Genomic DNA, 15,116 nt, shown 5'->3' with positions numbered 1-15,116 from the left:
CTCCCAGAAGGTACCATTCTAGATCCTCTGGAAAATCTACTTTTGTAATTTTTTTCAGAATGTCACCCAGTTCCCCCCAGAAGGGTCTCACCTTCGGACATAGCCAGAGAGAGTGGACAAAGATTCCAAGCTCTACACCACATCTAGAGCATCTTTCTGAAATTTCTGGCTTTAATTTATGTAATTTTTCCAATATGAGGTATAACTGATGCAGGAAAAAATTTTACTGCACATGGATGTATCAGGTATTGGCAATTCCCATCATGTTATTCAGACACAAACCTTCCCACCACTTTTCAACAATATTTTGCTCAAGTCCAACTCTCATCTTTCCCTCGACTAGTGTTACCCCAGCTTCAAGGCCTCACTTTGGAATAAGAAATACATGCTAGAAATGAACTTAAACACATTCCCCTGTTTCCAGGATACCACACTCTTGTAACATCATTGTTAGTTCTAATTTGTCTCAAAAAACATTTTAATTGCAAATAGCAGAAGAATGTTCAGTTAGACAATCCAAATTTGATCTTGAACTCTTCGAATGACATCATCTGCTGCTGATCATAACCATCCTTGATAAACCTGATCCCTTTCTGGCACCAAGTGTCCAGGATCTTATTGCCCAGAATCATGGATATTAAATTATTGTGGGTCAAAGGCATTTTGGAAGACCACCCCACCTTCAATCCAATACATTGATGTATTTTATGCCATGCCTGGAATACGTGTTTTAGTATGGGGTTGTCCAATTTTTGGATACTAACTTAGTGTCCCATTCTCCTGCTATCTTTTCCTTTATTTGTGCCCAGGAAGGGGGCCCCCTCCCTCAAAAAGTGAGAGGATAAACCTCGTCTGGGATACCAATAATATTTCTTAAAATCTTGCAATTTTAGGGCCCTTAATTTGTATTCCTCTGTCAAATTTTCCATGGAGACCCTAGCCCTCTTGCCATTCCACCGCACTCACTGAGCCTCTTAAAGAATTACTGGGGCAACAGGATGGGCAACGTTTGAAAAAGATATTGTATCCTTGACATCAACTCCATTCTTGTACAGTTCACTCTGTCCACTGATGTTATGGGCAGAGTTCTCCATCTAAACAAGTCCTCCTCAACCTTTTGGAGCAAGGGGAGATAAACCAGCCACCTATCCTTGCTGACCATCAACGTGGGCACCTCAGAGCTGTGCGCTTAGTTCCCTGCAATATTCCCTCAACACTCATATAGCCAAGGTTGGCTCCAGAGCAGTCTATAAAGTTGCTGACGACACCACCGCTATTGTCTGAATAATGGGTAACGATGAGTCAGAATACAGGATGGAGATTGAGAATCTGCTTGAGTGGTGCCAGAACAACAATCTTGCTCTTAACATCAGCGAGGCCCAGTATTTTATTGTGGATTTCAGGAAGGGGAGGCTAATGGACCACACACCCATCTTCATTGTTGGGATGCTCGTGAAGAGGACTTGTATCTTCAAATTCCTGGGAGTTGATATACTGGTGGACCTGTCCTGGAGCCAGAACATTGAGGCAACAGTGAAGAAGGCAGACCAACACCTTTACATTCTAAGATTTAGCATGTCGTTGAATTCTCTTTCTGCAGGTGTATAGTACAAAGTATACTGACTGATTGCTTCGCAGACTAGAACTTAACTCACCGTCCATCATGAGCAGTGACCTCCCATCCATTGAAGACATGAAGATGCTGCCTGAAGAAGGCAAACAGATTCATAAAGGGCATCCGTCCCCCTGTTGAATGCTTCTCACTGTTCCCATCAAGCAGAAGGAACAGAAGCCAGAAATTCAGCACCTATAGGTGCCTATAGCTATAGCTATTTTCCCAATAGCTATCAGAATCTTGAATTTCACCATTCTACCTTAACCATAAACTTCTTTGGTACCACCAAAAGTCCTATATTCTTGCACTAACTATGAATATTTATTCATTATTCTTTTATACCATATTATCTTTTTCTGCCATGGCATTTTGTGAAAACACTGGACAGCAATTATTTTTTCAAAAGGTTTGCTTCCTGAAAAAAAAAATGGGGATTATGATAGACAACCTCAAGCTGAACACAGAGATAAGTTCAGATTTGCTGTATTCAGTAGGAAGTTGGAGAATGATTAAATGAACTTTTAATCACATAATGATGCTGACACAATCTGTTTCTTCAACTGACCTAAAAGTGTTTTGCGGCTGATTTTCATTTGTATTCAGCATCTGATGTCGGGGACCAACAATAGTCTGTCAGCACTGATGGATTCCAGTTGCCCTTATGCCATTTTTCTATGGTTGCAATGTCCTGGTGAAACCTTTCACCATGTTCGTCACTGACTGCACCAAGATCAGCAGGGAAGATGTCCAAGTGCGAAAGCAGAAAATGAATTTTCAATGACATGTTGCACTTCATGGTTTTGAATACTTGAATCATGTTAAAAATCTGACAGGAAATCACAAAAATACGTTGTATCTAAAAATCAGTACATGATAGGAAAAATTTCAAGTGATTTTCATGATCAGCAGCTCCAAATCTATAAAATAATCCCAAAACTCTTCAGGAAGCAAAACCTGTGTTGTCCAATATAATTTATACTGTTGTTGGTGTATAACAGTACCTGTTAACCCTCAGCAAGTAAAAAAAATTTAGTGCCTCTGTTCCTGCACTTGTGTATATGACAATAACTCTATCATTTTATCATTCATCTAATTGGGGTGCAGGTAAAAAGTCAGGCCTTCCTCCTGCTTGTTGAAATGGTTTTTGATAGACCTATGTTTACACTTAGAAAACAGAGACAATTAATGGTTGACATTTTTAAAATTTCATTATTATTGTTAATTATTTGCTGAAGAAATGTAGAAATGCACCATATCTTTATTCTACACACTGTTTGACCAAATATTCCCAGGATGGAACTTTGTTAAAATGACTGCTTATTTACTCATAATGTTTTCTGTAATAATTAACTGCATTCTGCAGCTAGGATCACTGTATAATTAGATGTTAGATTAGTTCATGTGATCAGTGTTTTTTTGTTAACCCTTACCTCCAGAAAGCCATGACTCTTGCTAAGGTTCTATTACATGAGCTCTGTCAATTCTCTGATACCAAGATGGTCAGTAGTCATGTAATATTCTTGATTTTTTTTTAATCTTGCCAATTGCCTTCTGTGAACATAGTCATGTAGATAATCCAGCACAAATTCTTGATTAGCGATTATTATAATTTTGTTACTGTGTCTGAGCGAAGTCAGCCCAGTTTAAAAAGTTTAATTCCAGATTAGTCCTTGATTTTGCACTGCACTATCCCACATTATTTGCTCTGGACACCTATTAATTAACTCAAAATATTTATCAAGTGCACTCAATTTTATTTCGATAAAATTCTAATGTAGATTGGATTGATCTGAAATTCAGTAGTCAATTCTGCAATTACATTGACAATAGGTACATGATATTAAATTTTGCATTAGTATTATAAATAAGTTATTATGGTTGTTGGTTTAAAAAAAATGACTTTGAAATATTTACTGACAGCACTGTAGGTTTGATGAGTTATTGGATGTTATTATCCATTCCATTTGGACTTTTGTGAACAAATTGAGAAGTTTTGATCTATATAACATGAGTAGACTGAATTTAAGGAATGGTAACATTTAATGCAATAGCATAGTGTATTAATAGCCAAAAAGAAACTTGTTTATTACATGCAGATCAGCTGCAGTGATGTCCTGGACATGGCATTGGTCCAGAGATTCTGCGATAGTTTCGTGCTGGCCCCTAACAGTAGGGCTTTAATAGTTCCAAGAATTAGATGGTGAAAAACGTTTTAAATATTTACAAGATAGGAAACTTCATTAAAGATATTTGACTGCTTTTTGCTTGTCCGTCTTGGAAAATAAGAAATTGTGGCTCAATCTTTTGTTATTGCCCATCTATATCCCACATACTGTACTATTTTTGAATAAATAACACCAAAGATATGGAGATAGCGTAAAGCAGAATTTTTGAGCAGTTTTGTTATCTTAGCTATTTTAATTCGGTCTCTAGGTTTTGGGGATTCAGTTGCAAGAAGTCAAACACCATATGATTGGAATGCGGAGTCTGGGGATAACATGCATGATGCATCATGGACTCAATCCATTTCATGCATAGTAGCGTTTTCTTGCAATAATTTGATCAGCTTTCAATAAAATTGAAGTATTTTAGTATTGAATCATGATGTATATGTCTTTCAAATGTTAATTATGAGAAAGCTCTGATTTATACACTAACTTTATTAATCTGAAATAATCAGGTTACTTAACTAAATGTGTTAAAATCGCCAATATTTTGTTGAAATTACACAGTTTGTGATGGGATGTTATTTAAAAATCTTAAGAGCTTTATTATAAAATTGTAAACCTTAAGAGCTAAGGGATCCCAATCCCTGATGGAAATATGCTATGCAAAACTATGATAAATGGTAAAATGCATTGTTATGAAGTTTCCTGTTGCTTGTCAGGTGGATTACAAATCTGTTCATGTATTAACAAGAGCTATTGCTTCTGATCAAAGAACGAGATATTCAAGGTATGTTATTAATTGAGCTTGCTCATCAAACAAAACGTGTCCTGGCATTTTTGCCATCTAACCTGGCTCAAGTATCAGATTACCATGTTTTCAGTAGTAGATCAATTAATTTTTGGGGGTTCCGTTAGTAGGTGTACTATCTGGGTGTTGTCTTGATGCCAGAGAAATTGCAGAATACAAGTGAGCTCATTAATTCTCAGTGTATTGTTCCTTTTTTTCTTGGCTCTGCTTTTTCATGTGATGTTAAGATTAAATTAGATGTTTCGTGACTCATAAATACTAAAGATTTAATGTTATAAGATTTTCAGTAAATTTAAAATTTTTTTTTGTTGCTGTCATATTAATGAATGTATTAATTCACTGGACAGATGAACGTAAGAAATCGGAGCAGGAGTAGGCCATTTGACCCATCAAGCCTGCTCCACAGTCATCAAGGTTATGGCGGCTTCGAACGTGGGCTCAGCTCCACCTACCTGCCTTTTCCCCATAATCCCCTAACGATACAAAGAATTATTTACCTGTGTCTTAAATATATTTAATGAGACAACCTCAACTGCTTCCTTGGGCAGGGAATGCCACAAATTCACCAGTTACTCCTCATCCCTTTCTTAAATTACTTCCCTAAATCTTGAGGCTATGTCTGCAAGTTCTAATACTGCTTTCAGTTCTGTTAAAACTTTTTTTCTGGATTATTGATTGGGAATTCCTTTAAAAATTTTGATAGTCAAAGATATCATGGAGGTTTTTTAAAATTGTTTGATCTAATCTGTTAAACCACTTAAAAATAATGTTTCTTTCTTTTTAGATGCCTTGGAATTCATGATGAGTGTAAAGGCGTTTGAACTTGTTCCAGTTCTTGAGCGAGATCTGTTGATAGGAGATAAAACTTGGAAGTCTATTGATTGTATTGAATGTTGTGGGAAGAACCTCTATGTTGGAACAAGTGACTGCTTTATCTATCACTTCCTATTGGAAGAAAAGGTATCCACCTCAGGAAGACTTGTATTTACTCCAATAAAACAACTGCACATGTATCTGGGGCTTAAAAAAGCTGTGAACGAACTAAAAGCAGCATCAGCTTTGAACAGACTATTGGTTCTGTGTGACAGTACTGTGACTTTATTGCATATGATCAACCTGGAGCCAATTCCATCAGGAGCTAAAATCAAAGGAGTAACTGCATTTGCTGTAAACGAGAACCCAGTGACTGGAGACCCTTTTTGTGTTGAGGTTTGTGCCATTTCACTGAAGCGGAAAACTGTGCAAATATACACAGTACATGAAGATCATGTCCAGTTAATAAAGGAAGTGTCCACGCCAGAGCAGCCGGTTGCGATAGCTGCAGATGGCTACTTCCTTTGCTTGGCAATGAGCACACAATATATTATTTTGTGTTATAACACTGGTGTTTCACAAGACCTGTTCCCATTCAATAGCGAGGAGAAACAACCGATTGTTAAGCGGATTGCACGCGAGGAATTTTTATTAGCTGGCCCAGGTGCATTGGGTAAGTTTTTTTTGTCTGTTTTCTGATCTTTAATGTACAGGTTGACTCTTTTCTGAGATTTATACTGATAATTATCCTAGATAGAAGACTGGCTAGTTAGCCATTTCTTCCAAAGTCAAGCAAGATGTAAAGATTCTGAAAAGCTTTTATAATTCAATGTCACCCTTTTTGAGTGTGGATGTATGTTGATGTGGGTGAAGTATGGTTAAGAAAGTGAGATAAGGTGAGGTAGCTTGATGAGGAATTAAAAACTTATTTGATCTGTTTCTGTGGTGTTTTAGTGCTATGAATGGATTCAATGCAAAAATTATCTGTGTAAAATCGGTGAAGGGAAGCAATTGCATGACTAGCTAGTCCAACAATTCTGTGACATTGAATCTCATAAAACTCCGTGTGTTCATAGAGTGAAAATTGGAAATCACTTTCCTTCAATAAATTAATGAACTTCATTTTAGTTTCATGGCCTAACTTCAAAGCTAAATTTAGACGAATACAGCATGGTAAAGATCATATTGGCCCACCAATCTGTGCCACCTAATTTATACCCAGTTAACCTACACCCCGGTACAATATGAACTGAGGAAGGAAACCAGAGCCCCTAGGGAAAACTCACGCAGATGGGGGTGGGGGGGGGGGGTGGAGAATGTACAAACTACTTATAGACAGCGTGGGATTCAAACCCAATCACTGGTGCTATAAAGGTGTTGCACTAACTACAATGTCAACTGTACTGCCCCATTTAAAAATTGTACTAATGCTCTAAATGGTGAGGTAGAAAGCCCCAGTAGTTCAGAAGATCATGGACTAATGGCACTTGGCCTATAATGCAGACAAAAAGTCAAGAAAGGTAGTATGGCAAGAGGAGTAGCAATATTGATATGGAATACAGGATGTAGTTCTAGATCCTACAGGTAGGTTGGTAATGGTATACTATCTAGGCAAAATCTTCGCTAGGATTCTACTAAATAGAATAATACCTAGTGTCGCCGAGAATATTCTCCCAGAATCACAGTGCGGCTTTCGCGCAAACAGAGGAACCACTGACATGGTCTTTGCCCTCAGACAGCTCCAAGAAAAGTGCAGAGAACAAAACAAAGGACTCTACATCACCTTTGTTGACCTCACCAAAGCCTTCGACACCGTGAGCAGGAAAGGGCTTTGGCAAATACTAGAGCGCATCGGATGTCCCCCAAAGTTCCTCAACATGATTATCCAACTGCACGAAAACCAACAAGGTCGGGTCAGATACAGCAATGAGCTCTCTGAACCCTTCTCCATTAACAATGGCGTGAAGCAAGGCTGTGTTCTCGCACCAACCCTCTTTTCAATCTTCTTCAGCATGATGCTGAACCAAGCCATGAAAGACCCCAACAATGAAGACGCTGTTTACATCCGGTACCGCACGGATGGCAGTCTGTTCAATCTGAGGCGCCTGCAAGCTCACACCAAGACACAAGAGAAACTTGTCCGTGAACTACTCTTTGCAGATGATGCCGCTTTAGTTGCCCATTCAGAGCCAGCTCTTCAGCGCTTGACGTCCTGCTTTGCGGAAACTGCCAAAATGTTTGGCCTGGAAGTCAGCCTGAAGAAAACTGAGGTCCTCCATCAGCCAGCTCCCCACCATGACTACCAGCCCCCCCACATCTCCATCGGGCACACAAAACTCAAAACGGTCAACCAGTTTACCTATCTCGGCTGCACCATTTCATCAGATGCAAGGATCGACAATGAGATAGACAACAGACTCGCCAAGGCAAATAGCGCCTTTGGAAGACTACACAAAAGAGTCTGGAAAAACAACCAACTGAAAAACCTCACAAAGATAAGCGTATACAGAGCCGTTGTCATACCCACACTCCTGTTCGGCTCCGAATCATGGGTCCTCTACCGGCACCACCTACGGCTCCTAGAACGCTTCCACCAGCGTTGTCTCCGCTCCATCCTCAACATCCATTGGAGCGCTCACACCCCTAACGTCGAGGTACTCGAGATGGCAGAGGTCGACAGCATCGAGTCCACGCTGCTGAAGATCCAGCTGCGCTGGATGGGTCACGTCTCCAGAATGGAGGACCATCGCCTTCCCAAGATCGTATTATATGGCGAGCTCTCCACTGGCCACCGTGACAGAGGTGCACCAAAGAAAAGGTACAAGGACTGCCTAAAGAAATCTCTTGGTGCCTGCCACATTGACCACCGCCAGTGGGCTGATAACGCCTCAAACCGTGCATCTTGGCGCCTCACAGTTTGGCGGGCAGCAGCCTCCTTTGAAGAAGACCGCAGAGCCCACCTCACTGACAAAAGGCAAAGGAGGAAAAACCCAACACCCAACCCCAACCAACCAATTTTCCCTTGCAACCGCTGCAATCGTGTCTGCCTGTCCCGCATCGGACTGGTCAGCCACAAACGAGCCTGCAGCTGACGTGGACTTTTTACCCCCTCCATAAATCTTCGTCCGCGAAGCCAAGCCAAAGACTGTCAGATATACTCAGAATTCTGGATACTGATGAAATTTTATGCTCCAAACACTGATTAATGAAACCTTTTTCAAATATTCAGATGCACACAAAAACATCTTAGAGGGGATTTCAATTTTTGTCTGGATCCAGTTCTCGATAAATCAACAAAGGGCACTTGCTAAGACAAAGGTGGTGAAAGCTACACTGGTATTAATGAGAGAATTGAATTTAATGGAGGCTTGGAAAAGATTTCTCCTTGTATAAAATAAAAATCACAAAAAGTCCGATCTTCTTAACAGCAATGAATTAAAATGCCATTTATATACCATCTGTTGTTCATCTGATGTTGAGATTGTTAATACCAGAGATAAGTGGTGACATATACATATAATATATATAATATATATATAATATATATATAATATATATATAATATATATATAAAATATATAAAATATATAAAATATATAAAATATATTATATATATTATATATATATTATATATATATTATATATATATTATATATATATTATATGTATATGTCACCACTTATCTCTGGTATTAACAATCTCAACATCAGATGAACAACAGATGGTATATAAATGGCATTTTAATTCATTGCTGTTAAGAAGATCGGACTTTTTGTGATTTTTATTTTATACAAGGAGAAATCTTATATTATATATAATATATAAGGAGACAGATTGAGATATCCTGTGAGACCAGCTGCAATTCAACTACTAATAAAGTTATTATAGGGGATCTTCTACAAACATATTTGAGGAAAAATAATAAGTTATACTTCAAGGATTAAGAAAGAATATACAATGCAGATGGAAGAATTAGAAAAAGAGATACTCCACTTAGAAAAGGAGCTTCAGCAAAGGGGCTCTGAAGAAATATGCAGATTACTTATTAATAAAAAGCTTAAGACAGATACATTACAAACATATAGGACAGAAAAAGTCCTAAACCAAGGTACTATGAGTTAGGGGAAAGAGCTCAAAAAGTCCTCTCTTGACAGTTGAAAGCAGAACAGGTCTTTAGAACAATCAAGGCAGTCAAAGTAGATACTAATAGAATGTCCTACAAACCGCAAGAAATTAGTGAGGCTTTTAAACAATTTTATTTTAAATTGTATCAATCAGAATCTCAAGGAGATGTTAATAAAATTGAAGAGTTTCTTTCGCAAATGGCACTTCTAAGTTTAGATTTGGAAGAACAAGAGGGACTGAGATAAGGGAAGAATTGAACTCATTGCAGGTTAATAAGCCTCTGGGGAGGATGGGTTTTCCCCCTCCCCAAAATTTTTTAAAGAATTTAAAGATCTCTTGATGCCTCTTTTTATGAAGGTATTGGATCAGGCGGTTGAGACTCATACTCTTCGAGAATAATTTTCAACAGCAATTATTACAGTGATATCCAGAAAAATAGATATCCATTGAACTCATCATAGGCCTATTTCATTATTGAATTTGGATTATAAAATTATTGCCAAAGCTTTGACAAATAGACTGGTAAAATTTTTACTGAAATTTATAAATATGGATTGAACAGGCTTTGTCAAGAAGAGACAGTCTGCAGATAATGGAAGCAGACTGCTGAGTGTAACTTATTTGGCCCAAAAGATAGGTGACTTGACCATAGCTGTGACCCTGGATGCAGAAAAGGCATTTGATAGATTGGAATGGGATTTTTTAATTAAAGTGCTAGAAAGATTTGGATTCGGACATAATTTTATAAATTGGATAAGGACATTATATCATGAACCTGAAGCCAAAATTGTAACTAATGGACAAATTTCTCCAGTATTTCCCCTATCTAGATCTAGCAGACAAGGCTGTCCATTATATCTGGCTCTCTTTATACTGGCTATAGAACTGTTAGCTGAGGCAATTTAGCAAGACCTAGACATTAAGGGATTCAGAGTTAACCAGGAGCACTATAAGATTAATTTATTTGCAGATGATGTGTTGATATACTTGACAGAACCAGTAATCTCATTACAGAAACTGTTCTCAAAACTGGAATAATTTAGAAAAGTCTTGGGTTATAAAATAAATAAATTGAGGATAAAAGTGAAATTATGCCACTTAAGTGGGGTGGTGATTACAGTCAATGTCAAATAAATACTCAATTTAAATGGCCATCAAAAGGGATAAAATATTCAGGGATCAAAATGGATAATAATTTACAGATTTTATATAAATTATCTCTTGGTTAAAAAGGTTGAAGAGGACTTGAACAGATGGATGGCTTTGCCAATAACATTAGTTGACAGAGTCAATTGTGAAAAAAAAAAATAATAATTCCAAGAGTACAATATCTCTTTCAGACACTACCAATATCAGTGCCTCAGAGGTATTTTCAGGAACTAACTAAACATATCAGAAAATTCTATGTAAGGGTAAGATGGCCAGAGTCTCTGTAGAAAAATTAATGTGGAAATATGAGTTGGAAGGTTTACAGCTCCCAAATTTAAAAAAATTATTATTGAGCAGCCCAAATTAAAATTCTTACCTCCCTGTTTGAGGGAGAAGCTAAGTCTTCATGGGGGGGGGGGGGGGGTGGAGAATAGAACTGTAAAAAGTGGGAGAGAAAAATAGCAGGTTTTTGTATATAAATGGGGTTCAAAATTAATATCTGGTGAGAAAGAAGGCCCCTTTTTAAAACAGTTAATTAACATCTGGAGTAAAATGGGTCCTAAGGGGAGGAAAAAACACCTCTGACTCAGAATTGACTTATACCCCTCACAATGGGGAATAAGATTTTAGATGCCTGGTCCCGAAAAGGGATCAGATTTATCAAGGATTGTTATGAGCAGGGGCAACACGTGTAATTTGAACAATTAAAAAACAAGCATAGTATTGCTAATAATACAATATTCTGCTATTTTTAGTTAAGAGCATACTGAAGGGATAAACTTGGCCCGACAATGATTCTAACAAAGTTCAGTGATGTGGAGACTCTGATTCAAAAGGGAAATGGAAAGCAATTTACTTCAATAATGTATTTACTACTTCAAATAGGAACCCCTAAACAGGGGTACACAAGTCTAGACAGAGATGGGAATCAGACTTAAATATAAGCATTGATGATCAAAACTGGCCCAATTTATGCCAGAACTGTATTACAAATATAATAAATGTAAGATATAGAATAGTACAATATAATTTTTTGCACCACTTATATCTCACACTGCAAAAATTTAAATAAATTAAAATTAGACATTTCAGATCAATGCTTTAGATGATGTGAAGAGGTGGGAACTTTTCTACATTCAACTTGGGCATGTTCCAAGATAAGACCCTTTTGGATAGATTTAGGAAATTTTTAGACCAAATTACAATTTCCACAGAATGCAAAATTATTCTTGTTGGGGAATATTGCCAGTATAAGACCTAAAATAAGACTGTCCTAACATTAAACAAAATTTGTCAAGATTGCATTGGCAGTGGCCATAAAATGTATAGCAATTACTCGGAATTCTAATTCGTATCTTGGTATAGCCCATTGGAATGTGGAAATGCAGTTAGGCCCCCCTTGAGAAGATTACCTATAACCTAAGAAATAAGTATGACATTTTCTTACAAATATGGCAGCCATATTTGCAAAATGCAGGTGCAAATTTTTTATTGCGTACCATCACACCCATGTGATCCATGCTAATTCCACCCCCCCCCACCCCCCGCTCTACCCCGAGATGTAAGTAAATTTTGAAAATGTGAAATTTGTGGGGTAGATGACAGATGCCCAACAATCCCTGTTTCTATTTTTTTTCTTCCTATTCTTTTCTCTTTTCTGCATCTCTGCATTTCTTTGGGGTCTATTTCTTTACTCACTATTCATGGGGGGGGGGGGGAGAGATGGGGATTATAGCCATCGTGTATCAAAGATTATTATTTTTATTCTATTCAAATTTTACTGTTTTGTCGATACCATGTTCGACACGTAAAATTTAAATAAAATATTGAAAAAAGAAAGGTAGTATGAACATAAATGGAGTCCAGGAACAGACGCTCCATGATTCACATGCATATATACATTTGAGGGAAACATGCACGTTTATTTTAAATAAAAGGAAAATACATTAAAACAAGTAATTATGGAAAGCTTCTAAATGTTGTTGGAATTCCAATTGTGAATTACAGATTCTGCTCTTTGGGAAGAATGTCAACGGCATGAGTAGGTGCAGAGTAGATGTACCAAAATGTTATCTGTGGTCATGTCATTTATGTAGAGAAATTGTATAAAGCTGGAATTCACAAGGGATTCAAAATTTTGGAGAGAATTGATAACTTCACATCGAGGTATTGTTTCCAGTGACAAGTGCTTCAGTAATCAGCGAAGACAGATTTATAGTAACTGGCAAAAAAAAAATGGGAAGAGCTATAGAATTTGGTCTTTGTGAGTTGTGATCTGAAAGGATGATGGAAGGAAAAGCATTCTTAACTTTGAAAATGAAATTGACTAAGTACTTAATAGAAAAAGTGGTTAAAGTTAAGGGAGAGTAATTGTACAGGTATTTAAAAGAATTAACAGCAATTGTGGGCTGAAGGCAATTGGGCCTGCTTCTATTTTTAAAAATCTTTTGATTTCTGAGGTCATCAAGCTTTTCAGGAAAATAATTTTGAATTGGGTTTGTCGTTAAAGATGGGCGATTTTTTTTTTTTTATTTTTTAATTTTTTAATTTTTTTAAAATTTATTGCAAATTTTCAATGTTGGGGCATTAAAAATATAATCAAAACCTGATGGCTGGTTTTTGACTTGCATTCAGATTATTCAATTTTACTGACTATTGCTTACAGAATTCTCATATTTAAGAAAACATTCTCATTTTTTATGAATGTATCATGGCTTTTCCTTTTTTTCCCTGAGGTGCATGACATTCCAATACTTTGCAAATACATATTCAGAATATTTTGCTGAAATGTTGTGTTGATGGCATTATTAAATCAGGCTTAGTGAATTAGCAGTAAAGAAACAGTGATTGCAGGTGAAGTTGACAAAAACATCAAAAAAATGTACCTCCACTAGGGAGATAACATTGGGTCACAGACATCAGTTCAGCAGCTGTGATGTGATCAAATGAAGTAAGCAACCAATCACATTGAAGAATTTTCAGCCAGAGAACCAGGAAGTAACCATCAAATTTTATCATTTATTTCTTAGGATAATTGGGCATGTACACAGTGATTGATAGAAGTTGTTTATTTTTGGTCTGTAGTGTTGGCTTAATGTAAAATTTTAAAAAACTCGTTTGTACCTTAGTATGATATTCTAGAAACATTGCACTATATTGGCAAAACCTACAAACACGCTCTGTGGAAGATTTAAAAATTGTTGACAGGATATTTTGTTTTTTCCCTATATATATATATATATATATTTATTTATATATCTATATATATATCTATATCGATATATTTTTTTATATATATTTATATAATGTATATTAATATTAAATTGAGTCACTTTCACAGCTGAGGGTGAAGAATGACGTAAACATGGAAATACTCTATGGGTTGGTAAAGTCAATGTCAGAACACAGTTTAGATCATAGTTGCATTCTATGAAGCTAATTATGAAAATGATTCTTTACCAATGAGATGAGAGCATCTTAGAACAATGCTCCCCTCTCGCCAGTGTATAACTTGTTTTTTCTTTAATTTTGAATTTCATTCTTTGGCCTGGTTTCGCGGACGAAGATTTATGGAGGGGTATGTCCACGTCTGCTTTTGAGGGGGAGGATAGTCGGTTGATTTTAGACCAGCGCTTGGAATGGCTTGTAAGATCCACTCTGGTGTAACAGTCTCTGCCACACTTGTTGCAGATGAAGTCGGAACGATGGGTTGTGGTCCACTGGCTCTGTTGAATCTGCTTCCTCCATATTCTCTTATCCTCCAGCTGGTATGTCCACTATTCCTCCCTGCTCTTCACGCCCTTTCTGACAGCATTTCTCCAGTGGCCACGGTCATCAGCAAGGGGTTCCCAGTTGAGCACATCGATGTGAGCGAGTTTCAGATCACATTTGCAAACATCTTTGAATCACAGATGTGGCCAGCCAGTGGGTCAAGATCCTTCAGCCAGACAATTGTACAGCAGATCTTTTGGGATGCAGCCATCCTCCATATTGTGTACAGGGCCAAGACACTGAAGTTGTCTCTGATACTTGTCTAGTTGTCTCTTAAAATTCATCAATATACCTGCCTCCACCACTAACCCAGATAGTGCACTCCACTCACCAACCACTCTGGGTTTAAAAAAAAACACCTTCCTCATGGTGATGCACATAATTGATGAATAGGTGAACCGGCTCTGTGGTGCTGCGTGCTCATCAGCAGAGGCTCTGGGCTCGCATACGCACAGACTGTGCGGTGGTGTCACATGGACGCAGCTTCCGGCATAGAGGCGGGACTTCTGCTGGACTTGCTGTGCAGCGCGCAAAAGTAAAATAAACTTTTGAGTGAAGACAAGCCCACCGACAGCTGGTCTCTTTTGTTCCCTCCACTAGTGCTGTGCTACATTGGTGACCCTGATGGGTTCAGATGTCTCAGAACCACTCAGCATGGATGCTGCAG

The 15,116-nt window shown here is 37.6% G+C and overlaps 1 protein-coding gene across 3 annotated transcripts in view; it reads left to right on the top strand.

The window, feature by feature from the left end:
* tgfbrap1 (transforming growth factor, beta receptor associated protein 1) overlaps positions 1–15,116 on the top strand; it is a 54,483-nt gene that overhangs the window by 4,969 nt on the left and 34,398 nt on the right. For 2 of the 3 annotated variants that reach the window (XM_069891117.1, XM_069891118.1), the window contains exon 2: positions 5,376–6,077. In XM_069891117.1, the coding sequence (XP_069747218.1) occupies positions 5,376–6,077 (702 nt within the window). Of the gene's footprint in view, positions 1–4,502; positions 4,571–5,375; positions 6,078–15,116 lie in introns of all 3 variants that reach the window. The other variant, XM_069891119.1, reaches the window with a different exon arrangement.

The sequence above is a fragment of the Narcine bancroftii genome, chromosome 7 (genome assembly GCF_036971445.1).
Source record: "Narcine bancroftii isolate sNarBan1 chromosome 7, sNarBan1.hap1, whole genome shotgun sequence".
Classification (NCBI taxonomy): Eukaryota; Metazoa; Chordata; class Chondrichthyes; order Torpediniformes; family Narcinidae; genus Narcine; species Narcine bancroftii.
Note: the sequence above shows the minus strand (reverse complement) of the source record. Positions and strands in the feature narration are given on the sequence as shown.